This window comes from Drosophila kikkawai, chromosome 3L, assembly GCF_030179895.1.
Source record: "Drosophila kikkawai strain 14028-0561.14 chromosome 3L, DkikHiC1v2, whole genome shotgun sequence".
NCBI lineage: Eukaryota > Metazoa > Arthropoda > Insecta > Diptera > Drosophilidae > Drosophila > Drosophila kikkawai.
The window spans coordinates 21,116,288-21,136,685 of record NC_091730.1 but is presented as its reverse complement, the minus strand read 5'-3'; the positions used below and the strand labels follow the sequence as shown (position 1 = coordinate 21,136,685).

Genomic DNA, 20,398 nt, shown 5'->3' with positions numbered 1-20,398 from the left:
CTGTTATTTTTTGTTTGCACGTTGATTACCAATCCAATCCGCCACAAATCCCGAAGCAGCACAAGAAATATGGCAAATAAAATAAATGCTTAATTATGGCCCACGATTTGGGGTCTACGTCTCCTGATTTTGTTTTTTTCTTTCCAGCGTTGGCGTTGCGGCAGGTGCAAGAAAAGACCAAGAAAAAATAAAATAACGCAAGTCAACATGCCACACTCGACTCACACTCGGCCGACGACGAAGTCGTCTTTGGTGCATTCCAGCACATACACACATGAGCCGCAGCGTTTCTGCCGCTGCATTTGGCAATTCCGGCGAAGAGCTGAAAATTTAACGCATTGCTGATACAATTTTCTGGTATATATTAATGGAATTTTTATAGAGGGTACATGGAGAATGGGAATATGAAGGGTAATCTACTTAATTTTAATTATTTTTTTAATACTATGAAATATTTATAGCAACTGAATGGTAGTTTGTAAATATCTTACAGTCTTTTCTATATTATTATTATTATTTAAGTATTATTACAATTACAATTTCGCAGGGAAGTTGGTTAAATAAAATAAATTTATTGTCTTCCCTAGTGTATTTAGTTAGTCCCATAATTCATTAAGATTTTCTCTCCAATTTTGCTTTGTTATATGCAACATTTTTCGCTTCATTTCGCCTGCTAGTTATCGCCTCAAAATAGTTTTTATATATTTTTCCCCCGACTGTCGTCGTAATTGCACACAAAATTTCATTTTGTATTTGCTCTGCTCATGCGCCTTGGCCAGCAGGTGTTAATTTTTTGGTTAGCCATAGTTTAGATTCACTGGCCTGGCCAGAGTGTGGCTTACTTTTACCCAGAGCACTCTTGGCCACTCAATCAATTCCCACTCACAAAAGTGAAAAGTCAAAGCGCTGCTGTGTTGTTGGTTATGCGCATGCGCGCATGTAACAGCTGCAGGTAAGCAGACCAAGCAATTACCTAGTAACTCATATTTACCGTTAGACATTTAGTACATGCATTAACTTGGCCAAAAGCAGCCGAACTGCTCCTGCCGCAATGTATTTCTGGCATACATTTGCGACATCGGGGGCCCAAACAAAAAAATAAAAATAAAAACAAAACAATGGAATAAAGTTTGTTACACATAAAGAAATTAGTAGTGAACTTAAAGGTGAGTACATAAATAAATTCAGAAAAGTAAAAAAAAAATGTGAGCTTGAAATCACAAAATAATTATGGTATACTTTCTGATTTAAGAAAAAGAAAAGATTTTAGTAAATGGGAAAAAAAGAATCAAGAAAATGTTGACCTTTTTATAAACAAACAGATTGATAATAACTTAAAAATTATTATTACTATTGATACAGTTTTTTAAAGTGCACCTGAAGCGATCGTTTGGCAAACACACAACAACAATGGCTGGCAATCAGCTGCAAACTTTGACTTTTGTCTCATTGTTTCATATTTATTAGAGTCCCGGCTGAAACCTTACAACTTAACAAGCCAGCGACGCGTGCATCTTTCCCAAATCCAAAACAAAACGAAAAAAAAAACAACACTGCTGTGGGAATTGGTTTTGCCGGCACTGTTGCTCTTTTAATGGTTATCCTTTTATGCAGCTTGACTTACGCAACTCAATATACAAAAAACAGCAGCGATTGGGACTCCTGTAATTGAAAATTACACTCGAAGAGCCGCCAGGGCATTCCAACGCATTCGATTGCCGGCAATTTATATTAATTTATTTGAAGGCAATGGAATAAAACACGAATTTACTGGGGACTACCCGCCTGGTTTAAGCATGAAATATGCGTGTGTGTGGCCAAGAGGAAAATGGCAGAGAAATATTTTGCTAATTGCGAGCGCACATTGAACTTACAAACAGCAGCAAGCTATAGTGGTTTTTCTACGTTTTCCTCAGCGATCCTCTACATCCGTCACACAGTGCGTATGTGTAATAAAGCGGCAAGTGGTAAGCAGCTCGGAAAACAAGTTGAAGCGGTGAAAATATCAACACATGTCCACCCATTTGACACATTTGGTGGAAAATAATTGCTTGTTAAATGCATCGGTCACACCGTGTGTATAATAAATATTTGCTAATACTATTAACATAATTATTTATAATTATACGAGTTTGTTAAGTTTAAACAGGAAATGTTTTCAGGGGGAAGTATATTTCAAGAAATATATGATACCCGGTCTTTAGAGTTAAAAGGATGCTGGAAAACCATCTTTCTAGCAACATTTTCTGAGCAACAATAGCTCTACATTCTTGTGTTTTCCGCCAGATAAAGTTTGGGCTATTATATTTATTATTATTACTTTATTACTTCACTTTAAAAACAGCATAAATAACATTATTAAACATGGTTATGTGCATATCTTTGGATACCGTATATCTCACAGTCGGACACACTTAGATATACTTTTTTAGTTGATTACAATTGTTTAAATGATATTTCAAAACATTTTGTTATTTTAATTATTTTATAAATATAACAACAAAATAAAAACATTTAAAATAAGGTCTTGATCCTATCCTTTTAATATGTATAACTTTAATTATTGTTTAACATATGGTTTTCCATTCCCAATTTAATATTTCAACACCTTCTATTAAGTTATTTATTCAACTTTTAATTTTTATGCCAAATTTTACGCCCCAAACTTGGCACACACATACTATTCCCCCGAATGAACATTAGCCTGGATAATCTCTGTCAGCTTCAATCTGCGCATTCTTCATTATTCAATCGCATCCAGAGCCGTCATAGCCGTCAGCTTTGATTATGCACTCGCGGAGAGCGCCGGCCGTGATATAACTGCCGTCGAAGCATAATCTGAAAAGCCTTTCAACGGTAACAAATAATATTCACTTGAATTCGGTGCTGTAACCAGCCGAGGCGGCAATTGCACCCGCCCATCAGCCCCGCGAGAGTTGAGTCTTAAGCCTCGTCTCTGGCTTCAGCTGGCTGCTGGCGTTGACATAATAAATAGCCGAAGAAATTAATTAAATGCAAATTGCCAAATCACATAATCATATCATATGGCAGCTGGGACACTCTTATTCCAATCCCCTCGTGTGCCTGTGTGGAGCAACACGCGGAAAAGTGGCAAGATTGTTGCCGAGACTTGTCTCGCGGCCGCGCTGCAATTTTCCAATTGATTTTGTTGCAGCTCTCTAATTGTATCATTGACTAATCAAAATATTTACGCTTTGCATTCGCAGGCCTTCGGTAATTGTTAAATATTTTAATTTCACTTCGGCGCGAGTGCCACTGCCATTTTCACACGTTGAGGAAATTGGGCGGCGTTGCCGGGGCTTTTCCCATGGCGACTTCCTTGGAAAGTCTGTGTGTTTGTGTCTGTGGCCGTGCTGTCTCATTAATTAAGCGCCAATTGAATGAGTGTCGCCCTCTCGGCAACTTCCTACAATGAAAAGCGATATTTGCCTTTTGCTTGTTACTTTTTAACTTTTTGCTCGGCGGAGAAAAGTAGGTTAAATACTTTTACCTTATTCGGCAGCCGGCTAATTGCTGCCATTTTTGGCATCTCTGGGTTTTGTTTTTCCTGCTGCCACTGCCAGCGCAAAGATGTGGCCAAATTAACAACTTTTCAAGCGCGCCCGAACCGGATATTATGAAATTTACCTGTTTCGGCCATATCGAGATTATAAAATGGCTAAATTTATGCAACCGTCGCCGGGACTGGAAAACAGGAGCTGATATGCCTGAAAACCAGCTGCAGCTCCCAGCCCCCAAATCAAGTTGTCAGCGTGGACATATTTATGGAATAAATCACGCATTTTATTAGGTTTGGCCGCAGGGACAACGCCCACGCCTTGGTCTCAAGTTGAAGTTGAAGTGCAACTGGGACAGGAGAGAGGCAACTCGTAGCGACCCACTGTGCGGCTACGTAATGTAGTGTAGTTCGCTCACATTACGTATACGTCCCGCCCTAGACGAAATCGAAGCGAATCGCAAGCACACTTTCACGGAGCCACCCAGTGGTGCACCCAAGTGGTGCAAGCCAAGTCGATTGCCTCAGCAATTAGTTAATGACCGAATGAATATATATGCCGCAAAAGAAAGAAACGAAACGTAATGAATTGGAATGGAATGAAAAGTAGCAGCAACTAAATTAGCATACAATAAACCGAGACTGTGGGGCCTGGCCAACTTTCCCTTAAGAAACCACATAACATATAATTGTAATTAAATAATGGAACTCCAAAAAAACACAAGAATCGAGCTATCAAAGCATATCCCATATCCCATAAATGAGATGTATACTAACCGATCCCCGGGGCTGGACTCTTCCCAGCCAAGCATAAAAGTGAATGTACCTCCGATACAAATTCGTGGGCAATAAAAATCCCACTATAAACAAATGTAAAATGCTAAAAACAATACCAGATACACTTTAAAGTGTTTGGAGTGCTTTTGGCAGCAGATTTCGCAATCGACGGCGAGTGTGCGTGCCACAAATTTAAGCTGCCGCAATAATGGAATAATAAATCAGCATAAATATGCATCGGATGCGAGAGATAGTGGGGAAAAACGAGCAAAGAAAGCCGCAACGAAACCGAAATCAACATGCATTTCGCATTTCCTTCCGTTTTTTGCCTCGCCATGGAAACGCATTTGGAAATTTGGAGCAATTAATGGCAAAACCATTTGCACTTGGACTGGAACGTGATCCGGCCGATGTCTTCCTGAATGCGGGGAATATCCCAGCCGTGGGGGAGCCAGCCCCAAACCCAACCCAAACCCATCGTGGGCGACACAAATTAACCCACAAAAGCATATATAAAACCACTTCAAAGGCGGCTAGCGACTTAGATTGGGATCAAGACGCGGCGGCACCAATTTTGCACCCGGAAGATATTCAAAAAATGCCATGCTGTGTATGTGTCTCACCTTTATTGCAGCCTCAATTGGCCTGTGCAGCGTGTGGAATTCTTTTGTTGCCTTTTTTTTCGGGCTAATGGCTAAATTGCGATCACTGTTTTTTATGGCCCAGATACTGGCTCCAATAAAAAGTGAAAGAAGCTTACCCAATCGCCTAGAGAGGTTTGACTAATTTTGGTTAAATAATAATTTAATATCAATCAGCTTTGAAGTTATAAAAATGTTTACCACTACATTATAAACTTCATAAGGCACTTGTAAAGAAAGTTACTCATTTTCACTTGTTTAAAACACAAAAAAACAAACGTATATTATAATTATTTTAAGCCATTGATTAACTTTCTTTAATTTTTCATCCGTAGCCTTGAGCTTTAAAATGTATTTGCATTTAATTTTTATTCATTTCTATATATATTTATTTATTAAATCTATATTTAATTGATACTCATCTGAAGTCGTATTTATCTTTTAAACATATGTTTCAATAATTAATAAACAGTTTTATACTTAATTTAACCATCTTTGTAGACTTTTTCTCAGTGAATTTCTAGCAGTTCGGACATTTACTTTGGCCTGGCTTCACTTAGATCGGGTATATTGGCCAGGAATTCCCTCCGATTCGCTTCAATTGTTCGCTGTTGCCAATTTGCATGGCTGGGAGTAGCATTGTCCAGTGGCTTAGGAGGTGGCAGGCTGGACTCTGGCTCCTCTACCTGCGGAGCCTTCTCTGCATTGTTTGTCTTTGCTTTGTGGTATTTGGAACTCTCCGATTTCTGGGGTTCTGCAGACTTGCTGGACTCGGTGGTCGCCTTACTGACCTCCTGTTCTACTGCCAGTTGGAATGGAACAAGGGGAAACTGCTGAGGTATCACATTTTGAACCGGCATAACACGGCTGGGAGTCTTGCCCTGGATCACATCGAGCACAGCTGGCTTTAGAACATCCTTAGTCACATCAATGTGGTTCAAGTCGAGGCCATGCTGCTCTTTCAGTTGCTGAGCCACATGATCCGCCACATGGGACACGGTCACATTGAGGTGGCTTTTAGGATCCCAGGTAATGTTGGTAGGAGACTCCATCTTGCTTCTGTCCACCAGGATATCGGGTCTCTGGGTGGGCCATACTGCCTTTAGCTTTTCATCGCCTTCTTTGAAGCTGTGCATCTGGGCAGAGTAACCTTTCTGCTCATCCGCTGTGTACTGGGTGACCTGGATGACTCCATCGGGGCGGGCATAACCGTAGCTGCCCTGGATGCTGCCATTCACGAAGCGTCGTTCCTCACGGAACTGTGTGTTGTGCGTTTGCGGGTCATCGATCTCATAGCCAAAGGCATAGGTATTGGGACCTATAATTTACAATTAAAAAAGGGTTTAAAGTTAAGAAATGTATAATTTTTTTATTTAATATATTGCCTACCATAAGGCTCGTGCAGAAAATAGTGGCTAACTTTGGCTTTTTCACTTTCATTTTTAGCTGCTGTCTTGGCATAGGCTTCGCTCTTTGCTGGCACTGCACTGGCCAACGTGGCGTATACTTTTGTGATTAGTACTACAAGCTGGGAATAGGGGAACATTTAAGGCATATATTCGGGCGTTTAGTTGGTTGAATAAATAACTAAACGCTAGCTTAAAGCTTAGGTAATGGAAAATAGATCAAGATTTATGTTTTCCTTATTATTTTAGCACTCCAATTATATTTTTTTGAATTTATTCCATGAGGTTTTATGAGTATATATAATTCTAGATTATGTAGACATATTTTTATATATCGATAATATATTAATAATAAAAATTAATAGAATTTGGGGCAACATTTGCGAGTTGTTTTTATTTATTGTTTTATTTTATATTCGTGTATTTAATTATCTACATTATATAATTCTTTTGTTTGCAATTTAAACTTATGTTTGATTGTAGATTAAGTTATTTATAAGTATTTTTTATTTGTTTATGTATATGTTATTTACATTTTCACTATATTTTTCCTTTTTTTTTATTTTAATACATCAATTTACAGAACTCTCACTTCCTAAACTCATTCAAACCTATTGATTTTATTTCAAATTCTTAAGTTCTTTGCCATTTTGTTCCAAAGCACTTACAATAAGCCAAAACAAATTGGACAAACATCCCATTATGAATACTGATGACTTTTCCTTAAACTTTTATAAACATTTATTTCGTTTTTAGCTTTTTGGCCGACGAGTTCCGTGTACTTTCGATCGCTATTCAAGACTGAAGAACCGAGAACCCAAATTGCCAGGGAGAAGCCCTGCAAGTGGGTGCGAACCCCTTATTAGAAATACTTCACCGGAATGCTAAGTAATTTTCGCGTTTTTTGTTTGTAATAATTATGGCCCCGTCATGCTAATCTTGCCGACCTTCGTGGATATTTCTTAAGCCAACCAAAGAAAGAGGAACAGATAGATATTTTTTTAAATATGATTTTTTATTTATTTTTTTTTTTTTAGTTTTCTTTTTCTATTTCCATAATAACGTTTTTCGCATTTCGTTTGCTGTTTGCTGCTGTTGTTGCTCTTGTTTTTTGCATACAAATGTTTATGGGGAATATATAGTACATAAGTGTAAGGCTCAAATGAACTTTTGAGACGTGAGAGACATGTGAGAGTTGTGGTTTACTTTTCGTCTATCCTCCTTAAATGAGTACAATGATATTAATTATATTTTTTTGTGGCTTTTTCGTACATTTTTTCATCGTTTGTCGTTTATAATTAAGCTGCATAATGTTTATAAATACACAATAAATGTGAAAAATACTAAATGCAAAAAATGAAACTAGATACAAAGGTGTGTCAGACTGAGAGTGAGTGAGTCGGTGAGTCGGTGAGAGAGACAGACGGAGAGAGAGACAGTTGAGTGAGTGAGAGAGTTTGAGGAAAGTGGCGGAATAAGGACACGAGAAGGATAACAGGGACTACAGAGAGTACTAGCTACTAATGCACAATGGCCGGCCATTTCAGGATATGTACAGCGTGTTCAGCGCCTGCCAAACCATCGGGGATCCCGCCATGGCACACAGTTTGGCTCTGAGGGAGCTAGCACGCCCCTAACACGAGCTCTCTTCGGGGCGTGGCAGTTCGGGGATCCTCCGCACACAGTTTGGCCCAGACACCGCCCGGGGCTTCCAGGGGAAATAGCAAATAGAGAGCAGATATAGTTAAGGAACAGATAGAGACAGATCACATAAATATATTACAAAAGTTGAGCTTCGGAAAGTGGAAGACAGAGAAAATAAATAAAGTATGTACAAAGAGAGAGATAGGGGAGAGAAGCTATCCGCGAGAAGCCCTTCCAGCTTATCCTTATCGCTATTATCCTTGTATTTCTCGTCGGCGTGCAAAAGTTTGCCTTGGGAAATTGGTTCTGGTTAATCGTACGTACATATATATACAGAGAAATATATAACATTTATCATATATCATATGGGAAGAACTCTGTCTCTCCAATAATAAAACTCCAATCTTCGTTATCCATCAGGGTCGTCCTCCGCGATCAAGTCATTCCGAATGCCAAGTCGTTATGAATTTGCTTTGAATATGATTTCCTGGTTTTCTTTATGTTTCTGTTTTCTTTTTCGTTCGTTTTTCCTTCGTCCATGCCATGCCAGGATCAGCCGGGTGCCGGGTTTCCGCCTCCTAAGGGCGGTCCCGTCCTAAACTCTTAGCTACGCTTACTTACAAAAGAATTCTCGTTGTTTGTTTATAATTTTTTTTTTGTGGTTTTTTCATCATTTTCTGTTTGTGGTTCCTATGAAGTTGCTGTTGTTGTTGTTGTGGTGGTGGATGGTTGGGAGCAAGAGGGAGAGCACCAGAAGGGGTGACTGTGTCAGGCTCCTCGCTTGCTCGCTTAGTAATGATGCAGCAGGGGGGCGTGTGCCAGGACGGGGGCATGCACCACCGGCGCATGGGCAATGATCTTGGTGGGGGCGGTCTTGTGGACGACGGCATTGAAACCGTTGTGATCGTCAGCGGTGTAGTCAACGGTGCGCACGGAGCCATCGGGCTCAACCAGGGAGTACTGGCCTGGAATAGGGAATTTTGGATAATATGGAGATTAGAATTGAATGTGGACGAGAAATACGTTTATTAATATTGTTATGATCATTAATTTATAGCATTTATATTGTAAATAAACTGAAAGCATTCACACTTTAAACTTCACAGATGAATGTTTTACTAAAATTACTAGTCTAAACCTAATTTGTAGTAGTATTAGCTTAAAATATTCTCAAAAAAGTTAAAGAATTGTATCAGTTCATAGAAAATCTTAACCAGTTGTTCTCTATTTTTCGAATTTGAGCGAGAAATAAATAATTCAATAAATTAATAAATAAGTTAATAAGGTAGAAGAAATATTCTACATTACTACGTTGTAAATTAATAAATATATGTATTATTATTATTCAAATAACAGACTCTCTTTGGCTGAGATTTTATTAATAGTTAAGATAGTTCGTTGCCTAAGTCATTTGTTTTAAGACGCTAAATTTTGAATCTAACTTTAAAAAATGTAATCCACTACATATATATAAATGCTAGAAGCTGTGTTAGCAACTTGAAAAGAATTTTACGTATTTATTTCGGGTGAATAATTTCAAGTTCGTTGCCTAAGTCATTCGTTTTTGGATAACAAATCAAGATTTAACCAAATAAATTAGGAAAAAAACGTAAAATAAATATGAAAAGGATAAAAAAGGAATATAAAAACCATTGAAATAATTTGTTCTTTAATTTTGCAAGTACTCATCCTTAGTATTTTGTTTTTGTGCTCTAAAATATAACAAATAATTGTAAAATCACATTTTTAAGACCCCTTTATGATCCTTTCCGCTCAATATCTATATATTTTACTACCTTGTAATTTTTCAAATATTTTACTATTGACCACTTACCCTTCACCACATCACCGTCACGCTCCTCAGCCTGCGACTTAATGTCGCCGGTATGGGGATCCTTGATACCATAGTTGAAGGAGTACTTGGGATAGGCCACCGGCTCGGCATGGACGGCATGGACTGCGTGCGTCAGGACAGGCGCATGATGCACCAACGCCGGGGCATAGTGGCCCAGCTCGATGGGAACGGCCTGGGCGGCGGCAAACAGCAGAGCGATGGCAACAAAGTACTAGAGTGAAGAAGTGAGTGTCAGGATCGGGGATTCGGATTCACTTGGGGGTACCTAGGGGTTTTTTGGATTTATCTTTTAAGGGGGGAACAGGCACACACCTTCATTTTGTGTTTTTTTCGAGCACGAACACGACACGCGAACACGTAGCTTAGTTAAGGACGAAGGACGACTGGACGCTGATTCCTGTGCAGGAGGCTGTATCTGAGGAGAGCTCGAGCGAGTGAGGACCGTTAAGAGCACGAAATCGTTAGCTGAACTGATGTCTGCAACGATGACCAAAAGTATTTATATACGCGTCGGCCGTCGACGACTGCAACCCGACTGCACAGACGACGGCTTGGTGTCGGCTCGGATCTGGCGGCTGCAGCTGCCACGGGCGGGTGGCTGGGGGTGGCCAGCCATGGATGCCAGATGCAGATGCCAGCTGGGGAGCGGGGGGTAAGGAGTCGAAACTGAGGCCCAACCGAACCACGCATGTGCCACAACAATGATCTCTGGCGAGAGGTGCGGCATTTGTTCCGCGGGCCGAGAAGGCGTTCGCTGGCTCGTTCGGTGACTTAGTTTCGCTGACTGTTTGTCTGCGATGACGGGGCTGCAATTGAAAGCGACACTTTTGCTTTGGCTCTAATGATCTAAGCTCTTTATTTATTGATTTGCCGACATAATTACGATCGTGGCACGGTCGAAAACTATATATATTTACCATATGTATCAGTATCTGTGGCAATCAAACGGGGCGTCGTTATAATTACCACGCCAACGCCGCAAGTGCTGCGTACTGCGTACCGCGTTTGTGCCACGCAATTCGTTGCCCGACATTCTTTCGCCCAACTCCAGTTCGAGTTCCGAGTATTACCACGATCTCGGGGAGAACTGCCAGCGGAATTTCGATATTGGCAAATAGCTTGACAGGGCTCTAAGCAAATCAAACGCCGCCCGATCAATATCTTTCGGAGTCATGAGACATGAGTTTGTCGCCAAGATTGCCAGAAATGATAAATATTGGATGGAATTCGGATAAGAGATTGTTGCGGAATGTCTATAAATATTATAGCAAATATTTGTACTTATTTTTTATGACTTTGTCGGTCATTAAATTTTTATTTGAAGTGGTAACAAAGCTTAGGAATATTATTATGGTTTATGAAATCCTTTTTGTATTATTTGCTAGGCTGAATATTATTAAAGCATGGATAAATATTTATTACAGACATAAATTATTTAATTGAATTTTTTTTAAGTACGTATTTATTTATTCTTATAATTTTGGATATGCCTTGCTGTGACCTTTAACATATAAAATATTGAAAACAATAATAGAAAAACATAAAATTTAAGATTACTTTGGTATTTTTTTTATTATTATTTTTAATATCTAAGTTTTGGCAGTTTAAATTAATTAGTTAATTGAAATTGATAATCGTCGTTTGGCAATAATTCGATTTTTAGAAATCAAATGCCGCCAAGAAGACCATAAATATCAGAATTCCATAAAACTATATTTATACACAATTTTGTGGAAAAACCTAAATTTAAAAATGTAACAGCAAAGCCCAAGAACCATTCATTTTCTTTGCTTAATTTTTTATTGTTTGATAAATAAATATTCATACGAAGTTTAAAAATGTTTTTTATACAAATTTTGCTGAATTTTTGGCAACGTATGGCTTATAGGGTAGGAAGTGACTCCTTTAATGCTTCTGACTAAATTATTATTCTTATATCATACAAAATATCTTAAGGTTTAAAACAAAACTTAGTTGTTAAAGAGCTTATAAGGAATGCATTCCCATATGTTTGAAATAAACTAAACTGGGCTTAGTAAACCTCAATCAAAGTTCAAAGTTCCCATTTTACTCCCAGCTTACTTAACTCTACGAGAAAAACAGTACTTTTTGACACTTTTTCAGGCAACACCCACAACAAACAAACAGCCAACAGCCGCCGCTCTGGCATGACATATCAGAAAATTATGATTGTATCTTATAAAACACACACAAGTGGCCATTATGCGGGGGCAAACGGTTGCGGGACGGACGACTGTGCAGACTGCACTCGGGTCAAACGATGGGAAAAAACTCCAAGCTAGAAGAAAAAAAAAACAAAACAAGAAAAAAATACACAAAACCCAGATCGCACTATAAGAGATCACTTTGGCCTGGGCCTGGCCATTAGCATGGAAAGCGGAGACAAAGACACAGAATCGACTTACATAAAACGTTTTTCGGGGCTTTAAAGGCGACACATTTACACGGCTGGCCGAAAATCGCTCGAAACAATTGCCAACGAGCCGCAGAAAAAAGAGTTTGTTCCACAAACAAGTTGGCCACGTCACGATCGCACTTTGACAGAGGCTGTTCCCCCTCAGAGTTCAGCGTCAGCTACAGCTACAGCTTCAGTTTAGTTGGTTAGTTGGTCAGCGCGGACAAGACAGTTGGAAAAATCGCAAACTGACTACAACAGGCTTTGTCTCCGTCTCCGTCTCTGTCTCCATCGCCGTCTCTGTGTTCCTCGATCTATGTTTAGTTGCGCAATTGTCGAACTAAGATTTCCTCCTCCACCGCCACGATCGAGGACCGAGGAGACATTTGCTGATCGATCGATCGACCGAATTGTTTGCATGCGTTAATTGCACTTGTCCACGCATGGCCCCCCTCCACCCATCCCCCAAAAAAGTCGTAATGGATATCTCTCCGCTTAGCCAAAGATTTATTATATTTATGGCTGTGACTGTCGATAACTAGAACAAACATTTTTTGCCTTGATTTATGCCCGTCGATCTGGCAGTTTGTTTGCCTATGTTTGGACAATGGCCTCATGTGGGAGGTTTACTGTCTTTGGGCGGGGTCTTGGAGGAGGTAATGGATCCATTTGAACATTTAAACGCACTTTGCAGGGTTGCAACAAGACTAAGTTGAGGTTTTAAGGGGTATATAGAGCTAAAGGAAGATAGGGAATATAAAGGTATTTTTGTATAGAAAGTAAAACGTTTTTGTTCAGAATTTATTAGTTTTTTCATACAGATTTTCTTGTTCTAAATTAAGAATTATTTACAATTTTTCTTCTATTCAGAATTAAGCGATTAAGTTCCACTAACTAATATATAATTCATTCTGCTCTTAGGATATTTTTGACTTAGTAAACTATTAGTTTTATTAGTTCTTTTTAAACCAGTCACTGCCTAGTCGAACCCACTTCATTTGAATTACATTCTCCTAAAAAAAAACTTACCCATTGGCTTAAAATGACTTGACAGTTATAGATTTGTGGCTTGATTTATGCAGTAGGCAAAGCGATTTATATTTGTTTCTTTCGTGATTGAGACTTTGAAGGTTACATTTCGGTTTGGGCATTATCTTTGACTCCAAACTGGACAATGGGCCTCGGGGTTGGTTCAATTAGAAAGTGAATGCAGTGCACATTCCACGCAATGCGATCCAAGGCGTTGCACAACGCTGCGTATGCGTAATGTGCCATAAATGGATATGGGTATATCCGGTTAACTATGTACTTCCACCCAGATCACATCCGTTTGGGATTATGAAATCTTTTGCACTTCCGAAAGCCTTTTGTAGATCCAATTACGCTTTTGTTTGGTTGGGCTGGTTAATACGAGAGTTTTGATGATATTAATTGTAAATAAAAAATAAATAAAATTATGTAAGTACCATTTTAAGTTAATATTTTGTTACTATTTAATATATATAATTATGAAAAGAATTAAATTTAATACCACAACAGAAAATCAAAGTAAATGTTGCTAGGCAAATGCTTCTAAGAACATACTGCTAGCCAATTGTTAGGAACATGTTGAGCAACATTTATTATTGGACAATTCAAAAATTATAGAATCTTTTCATTTAACAAGTTTTTCCACACTTTTTTTAAACCCTATCTATGTTTTTAATTTATAATTCTTATTTTCCATTTAAAAATATAAAAAAATCAAAACATTCAGTTATTCTTATTTATTCACAGAAACCTTATAAATTCCTGATAGTTTCTAGGCATTTAGCTCTGGTATAAATTTGCGAAATTAAACCTGTTTAATTTTGAAACCCAACCAATGTAGATGTTATTTTTTTCCTTTACCGCTTCTTAACACTTTGTTTAATTAAAACATTTCCAAGCAAGGGGGATTCTTACACGTTGCCCGCAGACGCATGCTAACCATATTTAGCCAGATTTTCTTTGGTCTTTCATTCTATGAGACGCCAAAGGGGTTGAGATTGGCCTGCGATTGGGCTAAGATCGGGCTTCAATCGAGCTTAGATCAGACTGAGATCGGGTTATTAGCGCTTGATAAAAGGGGTGATGGGGGCTGTCAATTAGCCCGGTCCGGTTTCTGGCTGCCAGCCCAATTTTGTCGCCGGCTCAATTGTGAGATTACCGCCGCCAAGTTGGTCCGAATGGCTGGCATTTCGGCATTATTACCGCATCGTGGTCTGGCAAAACCAGACGTCGTTTGATCCACTTTCGACGGGTCCGCGGGCAGCCCGATCTCTGCATTTCGCACATTTAATGCGATTTTGCGCATTTGCGCGTTTGAAATTAAGCGAGTGACGAAATGGAACCACAAGCCAGACCGAAGACCAAAGTGGATCACGGCACGCACACGGGGGAGAATGTGTGTGTAGATCGATTTTTCCCGTGCTTGCAACAAACTTGCCGTTGACTTCGCTTGATTGAGTCCATGCGAAAATGAAAATGAAAATAAAAACTGAAGCGAAAACGAATTGAAAATTGAATCAAAGTCGCAGTCCGAGGCGAACGCACACGCTCCACTGGTCTGGCCTGGCCGATATCCACTTGACGTTGATGTCCATGTCGATGGTGATGTCTGTCCCGGTGGCTTTGTGGTTACGTAAATGCACTTCTTACCTCTTGGACCCCATAACCCCTGGCGAGCTGGCGGCATAAGCTCGCCAGATATTTCAATTAGCGGTTTATTTAGATTTCTTACTTTTTCGGAACAGGAGTTTCGGGATTATGCAAAGGTGTCCCAGTAAAAGTGGCATAATTGTGGGATATGTAGATATATTTAAGCTATTTTTAGAGATTATTATTAATTAGGTTATACAAATAATATTAAATATGCTAATCGTTATAAGAAAAGAATTAAGTGTAATTAAGATGTATATAAAATAAAAGTAATTCAAGGACCTCCTTAATTTTCATTTAAATAATAAAAAATCTTACCCTTTCTGTGGATTATTTTACAAGTTTTATTTCTTTTTTTTTTTTTTATCACATTATAGAATATATAATTAATTTCAATATATTTTTAATACTCCTTTAGTTGCTTGTGAGATTCGTTTCTAGTAATCTTCATCGCTGGACTCCTCCTGCTGACTGTGGGCATCAGCCTCCACGTAGCCCTCTTCACTACTGCCCTCATACTCCTGATGGTCATCGCCACCCTCCTCCTCTTCCTCCCCACCCTCGTCCTTTTCTGCCTGACCACCACCCTCGTCATAGTCTTCGTGTACCTTGTACTGACCATTTCCCTGGTGTGGAGCTGCTGCCGCTGGTTCTTCCTCCTCTTCTTCGCCCTCGGAGCTGTCATGTCTCACCTGGTTATCCACCGCTCCGCCGGCGGCATCTCCCCCGGTGCCATGACCGTGCAGTATCTTCACGCCATCGGTGATGACCTCCGCCTGGAATCCATTGGCATCGTCGGCCGTGTACTTAACCACACGCAAGGTGCCATCCGGATCGACTACGCTGCGCGGAGGCCATGGAAAAAAATATATTAATTCAACGAGAAACTTAATGAATTTACGAGGTGATAGGTTGGATTTTTTTAGTAATTGGTATAAAAATAATGTGTTTTTAGTATTTATTTTTAATTTATACATTTAAAGAAATCTTTAAAATTCTTTAAGGAAACCTTAAGAAAAGGAGATTGTGACATTTTTAAGCTTAAATATATAACAAGGCATTTTCATAATTCATTATATTTGCTATAAAGTGTTTAAATTGCGTTTAAATTGTAAAAATATATTTGAAAAAAGGGCTTTGAACTAATTTTAATTAGTTTTAATTTAGTAATACATATTTTTGAAATTGAAAAACAGAAGTTGACACTTGTTATTTAGTATTTGGATCTATTTCATTAATGGCGACTTGGTTGTTTATTTAGATTAAGAATAGATATAGTTTTAAGGGTCGGAAAAGATTCCTTGACTGAGTTGCAAACTTTAAACTAATATTATAATATTTTACAATATTTTAATTGAATTATTTATGTAAAAGTTTCAAGTTATTTCGATATTTAATAATAATAATTTGCAAACTAAAGCAAGCAACTGCTCAAAATAAAGTAACAAATTTGTTATGCCTGTTATACCCTCGCCTCATATGGTAAGTGGTATTAAATTGCCTACAAAACGCCATATCAATTTCAGCTCAGTGTGACGCTAATGAATGCGTTGACAAGTTGTCCCCATCCCGGCCAGCGGCACCCCTCATCTTCGCACTGCCGTGAGTGGTCTTGGACTCACCTGTAGACGCCGCGCACCTCGTCCCCGTTGCGCGTCTCCTTGCGGTTGTGCAGCACGCGCGTCTTGCCATCCTCAACGCCATAGGCGAAGCTATACTCGGGCCGCGCCACATAGTCCACGGTTCGTCCGTCGTGGACGGTGACCAGATGCTCCGGCCCCACCACCGGACCCTCGAAGCGCGTAAAGGAATAGCCGACGGCGTCACAAGAGCCGATCATTCCGAGTCCGGCAATTAGCGCCAGCAGGGGCCAATCTCTGAGAGCGGCGCGTGCTCCTCTGCGGTGCGCAATGCGGAAGCCCAAACGGGTTCCCAGCTCACATCCATCTCGATAGCTATCTCCAGCTGGGCTGGTTACGCGTCGCTTCTTCATGGCTCTATCGATAGACCGCCGATTCTCGCATACTAAGCGTGAAATGTCGCACTTGCCTGGTATTTATATAGCCGGAGATCTTTGGGATTGGGATTGGGATTTGGGCGGAAAATGCCTACCTTATTGTGGCCACAAGCATTTCCGCGAAATTATGCGCTTCACTGGCCATCAAAACGGCAGCCAAGTGGAACTGCTGTCCAGCTCTGGCCGGGATGTGGTCAACCGATGACGTTTGGGGCCTGCCTGCCCAGAAATTGCAGCATTCCCAGCATTTACACAATGCTCGCCACCACCTGACGTCATCGATGTTCATGGCTGATGAGGATGAGGATGAAATGATGGTCTGAGGGGCAGTCTGAGGGGGGGAAAAATCTCTTAAATGCCACGATCCCTGATTGACCATCGCACATCGCGGCGCAATTTGTTCAGCTGGGAAATCGCTTTAAGTGCGTTCAGTACGACAGCTAGTTAGGCACACTGCTAGAAAAATAGTGGGAAAATAGCAGAAGATATCAAGAGTATATAGAGAAATATTATAAATAAATTTGCAAAACCTTCAAGCCTTTTAAGCAAGAACAAAAGAAGAAAAAGTAATCAAATTGGTTGTAAGTTTGCTCGTAATTAATATTAAAATATAATTTATAGTTTTAATATTATTATATAATAACATTAATAAATTATGTAGTTTTTTCTCCCGTTTAACTGGCCGAACGATCGAACATGGAACAACCACTGATGGCCAAGATAAGCCACCTCCACGTCCACGTCCCCGGAGACCGGAGACAAGCACAGCTGCAACCATTGAAGCTTTGACCTTTTTCTGAGGGTCTGCCAGTAGGGGAAAAATTTACCAAAAAAAAAAAAAAACCAAATATAAAAACCAGCAAAAAGGCAACCAAAATATGGCTATTATTTTGGCTGCTTCTAATTTATAAGCGAAGCGCGCGCACCGCTGCCATTGTTGGCAATGGTTGAAAAATGCATATATCATTGGCCTCTGGAACTCGCCGGCTGTTTGTTGTGCACAGTAGTTAAAAGAGTCAGGGGACTCTATGCCACTCCACTGGCTATCGTGGGAAAACCCGTTGTCTGTGTGTGTGTACAGCATTATAGTATGGCTTGGTGTGTGTATGTTGTGCGCAGAAAGCGTCGCTTAATTACCAAGATTACACAAATGCTGCTACTACCTGCCGTCGGGGCTGAGGCAACGAGAATCGCACATGGATCGGCGCGAATCTCTTTTGGCTTTTGGCTGCCATTAACGTAATTAAGACGCAGCTCGTTTGCCCTTTAGCGGCATTAGGCTTCAGCCCGACGACGACGACTATTACTGACACGCAACAAAATGTGTCACTGCATTATGACTCCAATGGCGCAATGCAAATGCCTGTCAGCCGGGGACATAGCCACTGTCTTTGGCTCTATTAAAGCGAAACTAAGCCACATGCCAGAGAGTCATGTCTGCCTCTGTCCAGGCCTCTGTTGGATCTGAATCGAAGCCGGAGACGGGGGTCTGCTAACTGGGGTGTCCTAAGCAGCCGGCAGCCAGGAAAGATCTATGCGAGCAGATAAATTGCACATGCCACTGTGACCATTACACTTTAAGAATGAAATAGAAATATTTATTTATTTATTAGTTGTTTTTGGATTTAAACAATGTATTATTTAACTTTATGCTGTACACTTAACTCGAGATTAGAAATCAGTTTCCTAGACAACCTTCTTTCGCTTTCACTACAAAAGCTCATCAGTGAACCTAGCCATCATTCAAACTTCCTTTCTTATTCATTAACTTATTAGTCGTTGAATTCTATAAGTTTTTAATAATTTAGACCTAGGAATATTCAAAAAAATACTATGTACATATACCCCATTTACTATGTTTACAAGGAGTTTTAGTTTTAAGGACTTTTATTTTAAAAGAGCTAAGAAACAAAAAACAACTTGAGAATTATAAGTAAATGCACACAATTTATGGAAATATATAGTTAATTTCTTAAATTTTTAAACGCATCTTTAAATAAATTGAAATTTGAGTTGGAACTTTAAAATGGAACCTATATGTACATATATCCAAGCCAGCTTATTGCCTTCGACATGTGAATTAAGTCAGCATATAGAATTTTGGCTTTTCCCAAATTGAATAATGCTAATATATTAAAACTTCTACTTAATCATAATTAAATTTTGCTCAGTGCACATGTGTGTGCTTTTCTATGGACGATTATGTAAGGCATCTCTGTGCGCCGGCTTCTGGCCCATTTCGAGTGAAACCAGCTTTGGCTCTGGCTTCGTTTTTCTTTTCATTTGCACCAGCCAAGAGTGGGACGTTGCTAGAGCTGAAGCTAGAGCGGAGATCTCGATCTGGACCGCGTCGCAGCCTGGTCAGCTTCCCTCCATTCCGGATTGCAACACTCACTCGAAAGCGAGGCGGGAAAAGTTTACTCAATCAGAGTCGGCAGTGGCATTTTCATTCATTTCACATTTCACACACACACAACAGGTCGAACGAGGCAGCACACACAGCAAAACCGAACCGAAATAATATCGATAAATTGTTAAAGTAGGATTTTGTATGATTTAATAGATCGTTTCTGCAATGCTTTGCGTATCCCGTCTGGCCGTTATAAATCTAGGAACCGTTTGGCGGCGATCTGCGTCCTCAGAGGAGTCCGACACCAAAGCCAAGGGTATGTAAACCTAGGAGGAAAAAATGTAATTATTATTTGGAATTAGTTTTAGGAAAATCACCTGTGGCATCGAGGGACTTCCAGAGATCGCTCCCGCCGCACACACGAAGGGGTTACATCAAATGGTTCAGCAAACTGAGCCACTGCAAGAGGACTTCTCGCTCCTTGCAGGGCAGAATGTACACCCACTATCCCAGGAATTAGGTAGCTGCTCCTCCGAAGAGCAGATCCCATCTGCAGCAGCAGGCGTTTGGCAATTAAAACTGCATCTGGTGTGGAGATTAGCTCACGTCGCGCTCTTATGGGTGACCCATATTTTTTGGTTTTGTTTTCGAAGCTGGGAGCCGGTTGTGCCGGCCAGTCGCGAATATTGGTCAGTGGAGCGATTGGCACTGCTGGCCTGGTAAATGGCCCCTTTTCCAGACTCGCTTTCTCGTTTTTACCAGGCCTTTATCTCTGGCCACAGGCAAATTAGTCAAATGGTAACAATTATATAATAATCTAGTTATATTCGGACGCCGCCGAAGCGAGTGTCCCGGCGAGAAGTGGGCGTTTCTGCGGGCTGCCTTTCACTTTTTCTGGATCGGATCGGACCAGACCGGGCGGGCCAGCTGTGCCAGGATATATATCAAGCGGCACGATTATACAATGCTTCGATGCTGGATCGGCACGTAATTAGTGGCGGGCGACGAAAACAAAGCTACACAGAACCAAATATAAAATAGTATTATCGTTAAAAGAAGATTTTTAATATCTAAAATATAATTTTAAATTGGAAAA

The 20,398-nt window shown here is 40.0% G+C and overlaps 4 protein-coding genes across 4 annotated transcripts; 1 reads left to right on the top strand and 3 right to left on the bottom strand.

The window, feature by feature from the left end:
• Positions 1 to 5,356: 5,356 nt before the first annotated feature.
• LOC108078578 (uncharacterized) lies at positions 5,357 to 7,124 on the bottom strand. The gene is made up of 3 exons (XM_017172497.3): positions 7,010 to 7,124; positions 6,325 to 6,463; positions 5,357 to 6,253 (listed from the first exon to the last, which is right to left on the bottom strand). Exons 1-3 carry the CDS (start codon positions 7,040 to 7,042, stop codon positions 5,472 to 5,474), a joined length of 954 nt encoding a protein of 317 aa, XP_017027986.2. The 5' UTR covers positions 7,043 to 7,124; the 3' UTR covers positions 5,357 to 5,471.
• A 1,050-nt stretch (positions 7,125 to 8,174) lies between these two features.
• LOC108078622 (cuticle protein 8) lies at positions 8,175 to 10,297 on the bottom strand. The gene is made up of 3 exons (XM_017172545.3): positions 10,153 to 10,297; positions 9,820 to 10,051; positions 8,175 to 8,950 (listed from the first exon to the last, which is right to left on the bottom strand). The coding sequence occupies exons 1-3, from the start codon at positions 10,156 to 10,158 to the stop codon at positions 8,775 to 8,777; spliced, it is 414 nt and encodes a 137-aa protein (XP_017028034.1). The 5' UTR covers positions 10,159 to 10,297; the 3' UTR covers positions 8,175 to 8,774.
• A 5,075-nt stretch (positions 10,298 to 15,372) lies between these two features.
• On the bottom strand, positions 15,373 to 16,928 carry LOC108078579 (uncharacterized). Its single transcript, XM_017172499.1, has 2 exons — positions 16,558 to 16,928; positions 15,373 to 15,778 (listed from the first exon to the last, which is right to left on the bottom strand). The coding sequence occupies exons 1-2, from the start codon at positions 16,926 to 16,928 to the stop codon at positions 15,373 to 15,375; spliced, it is 777 nt and encodes a 258-aa protein (XP_017027988.1).
• A 2,477-nt stretch (positions 16,929 to 19,405) lies between these two features.
• Positions 19,406 to 20,398, top strand: LOC108078663 (uncharacterized). Its single transcript, XM_017172593.3, has 2 exons — positions 19,406 to 19,618; positions 19,665 to 20,398. Exons 1-2 carry the CDS (start codon positions 19,528 to 19,530, stop codon positions 19,820 to 19,822), a joined length of 249 nt encoding a protein of 82 aa, XP_017028082.1. The 5' UTR covers positions 19,406 to 19,527; the 3' UTR covers positions 19,823 to 20,398.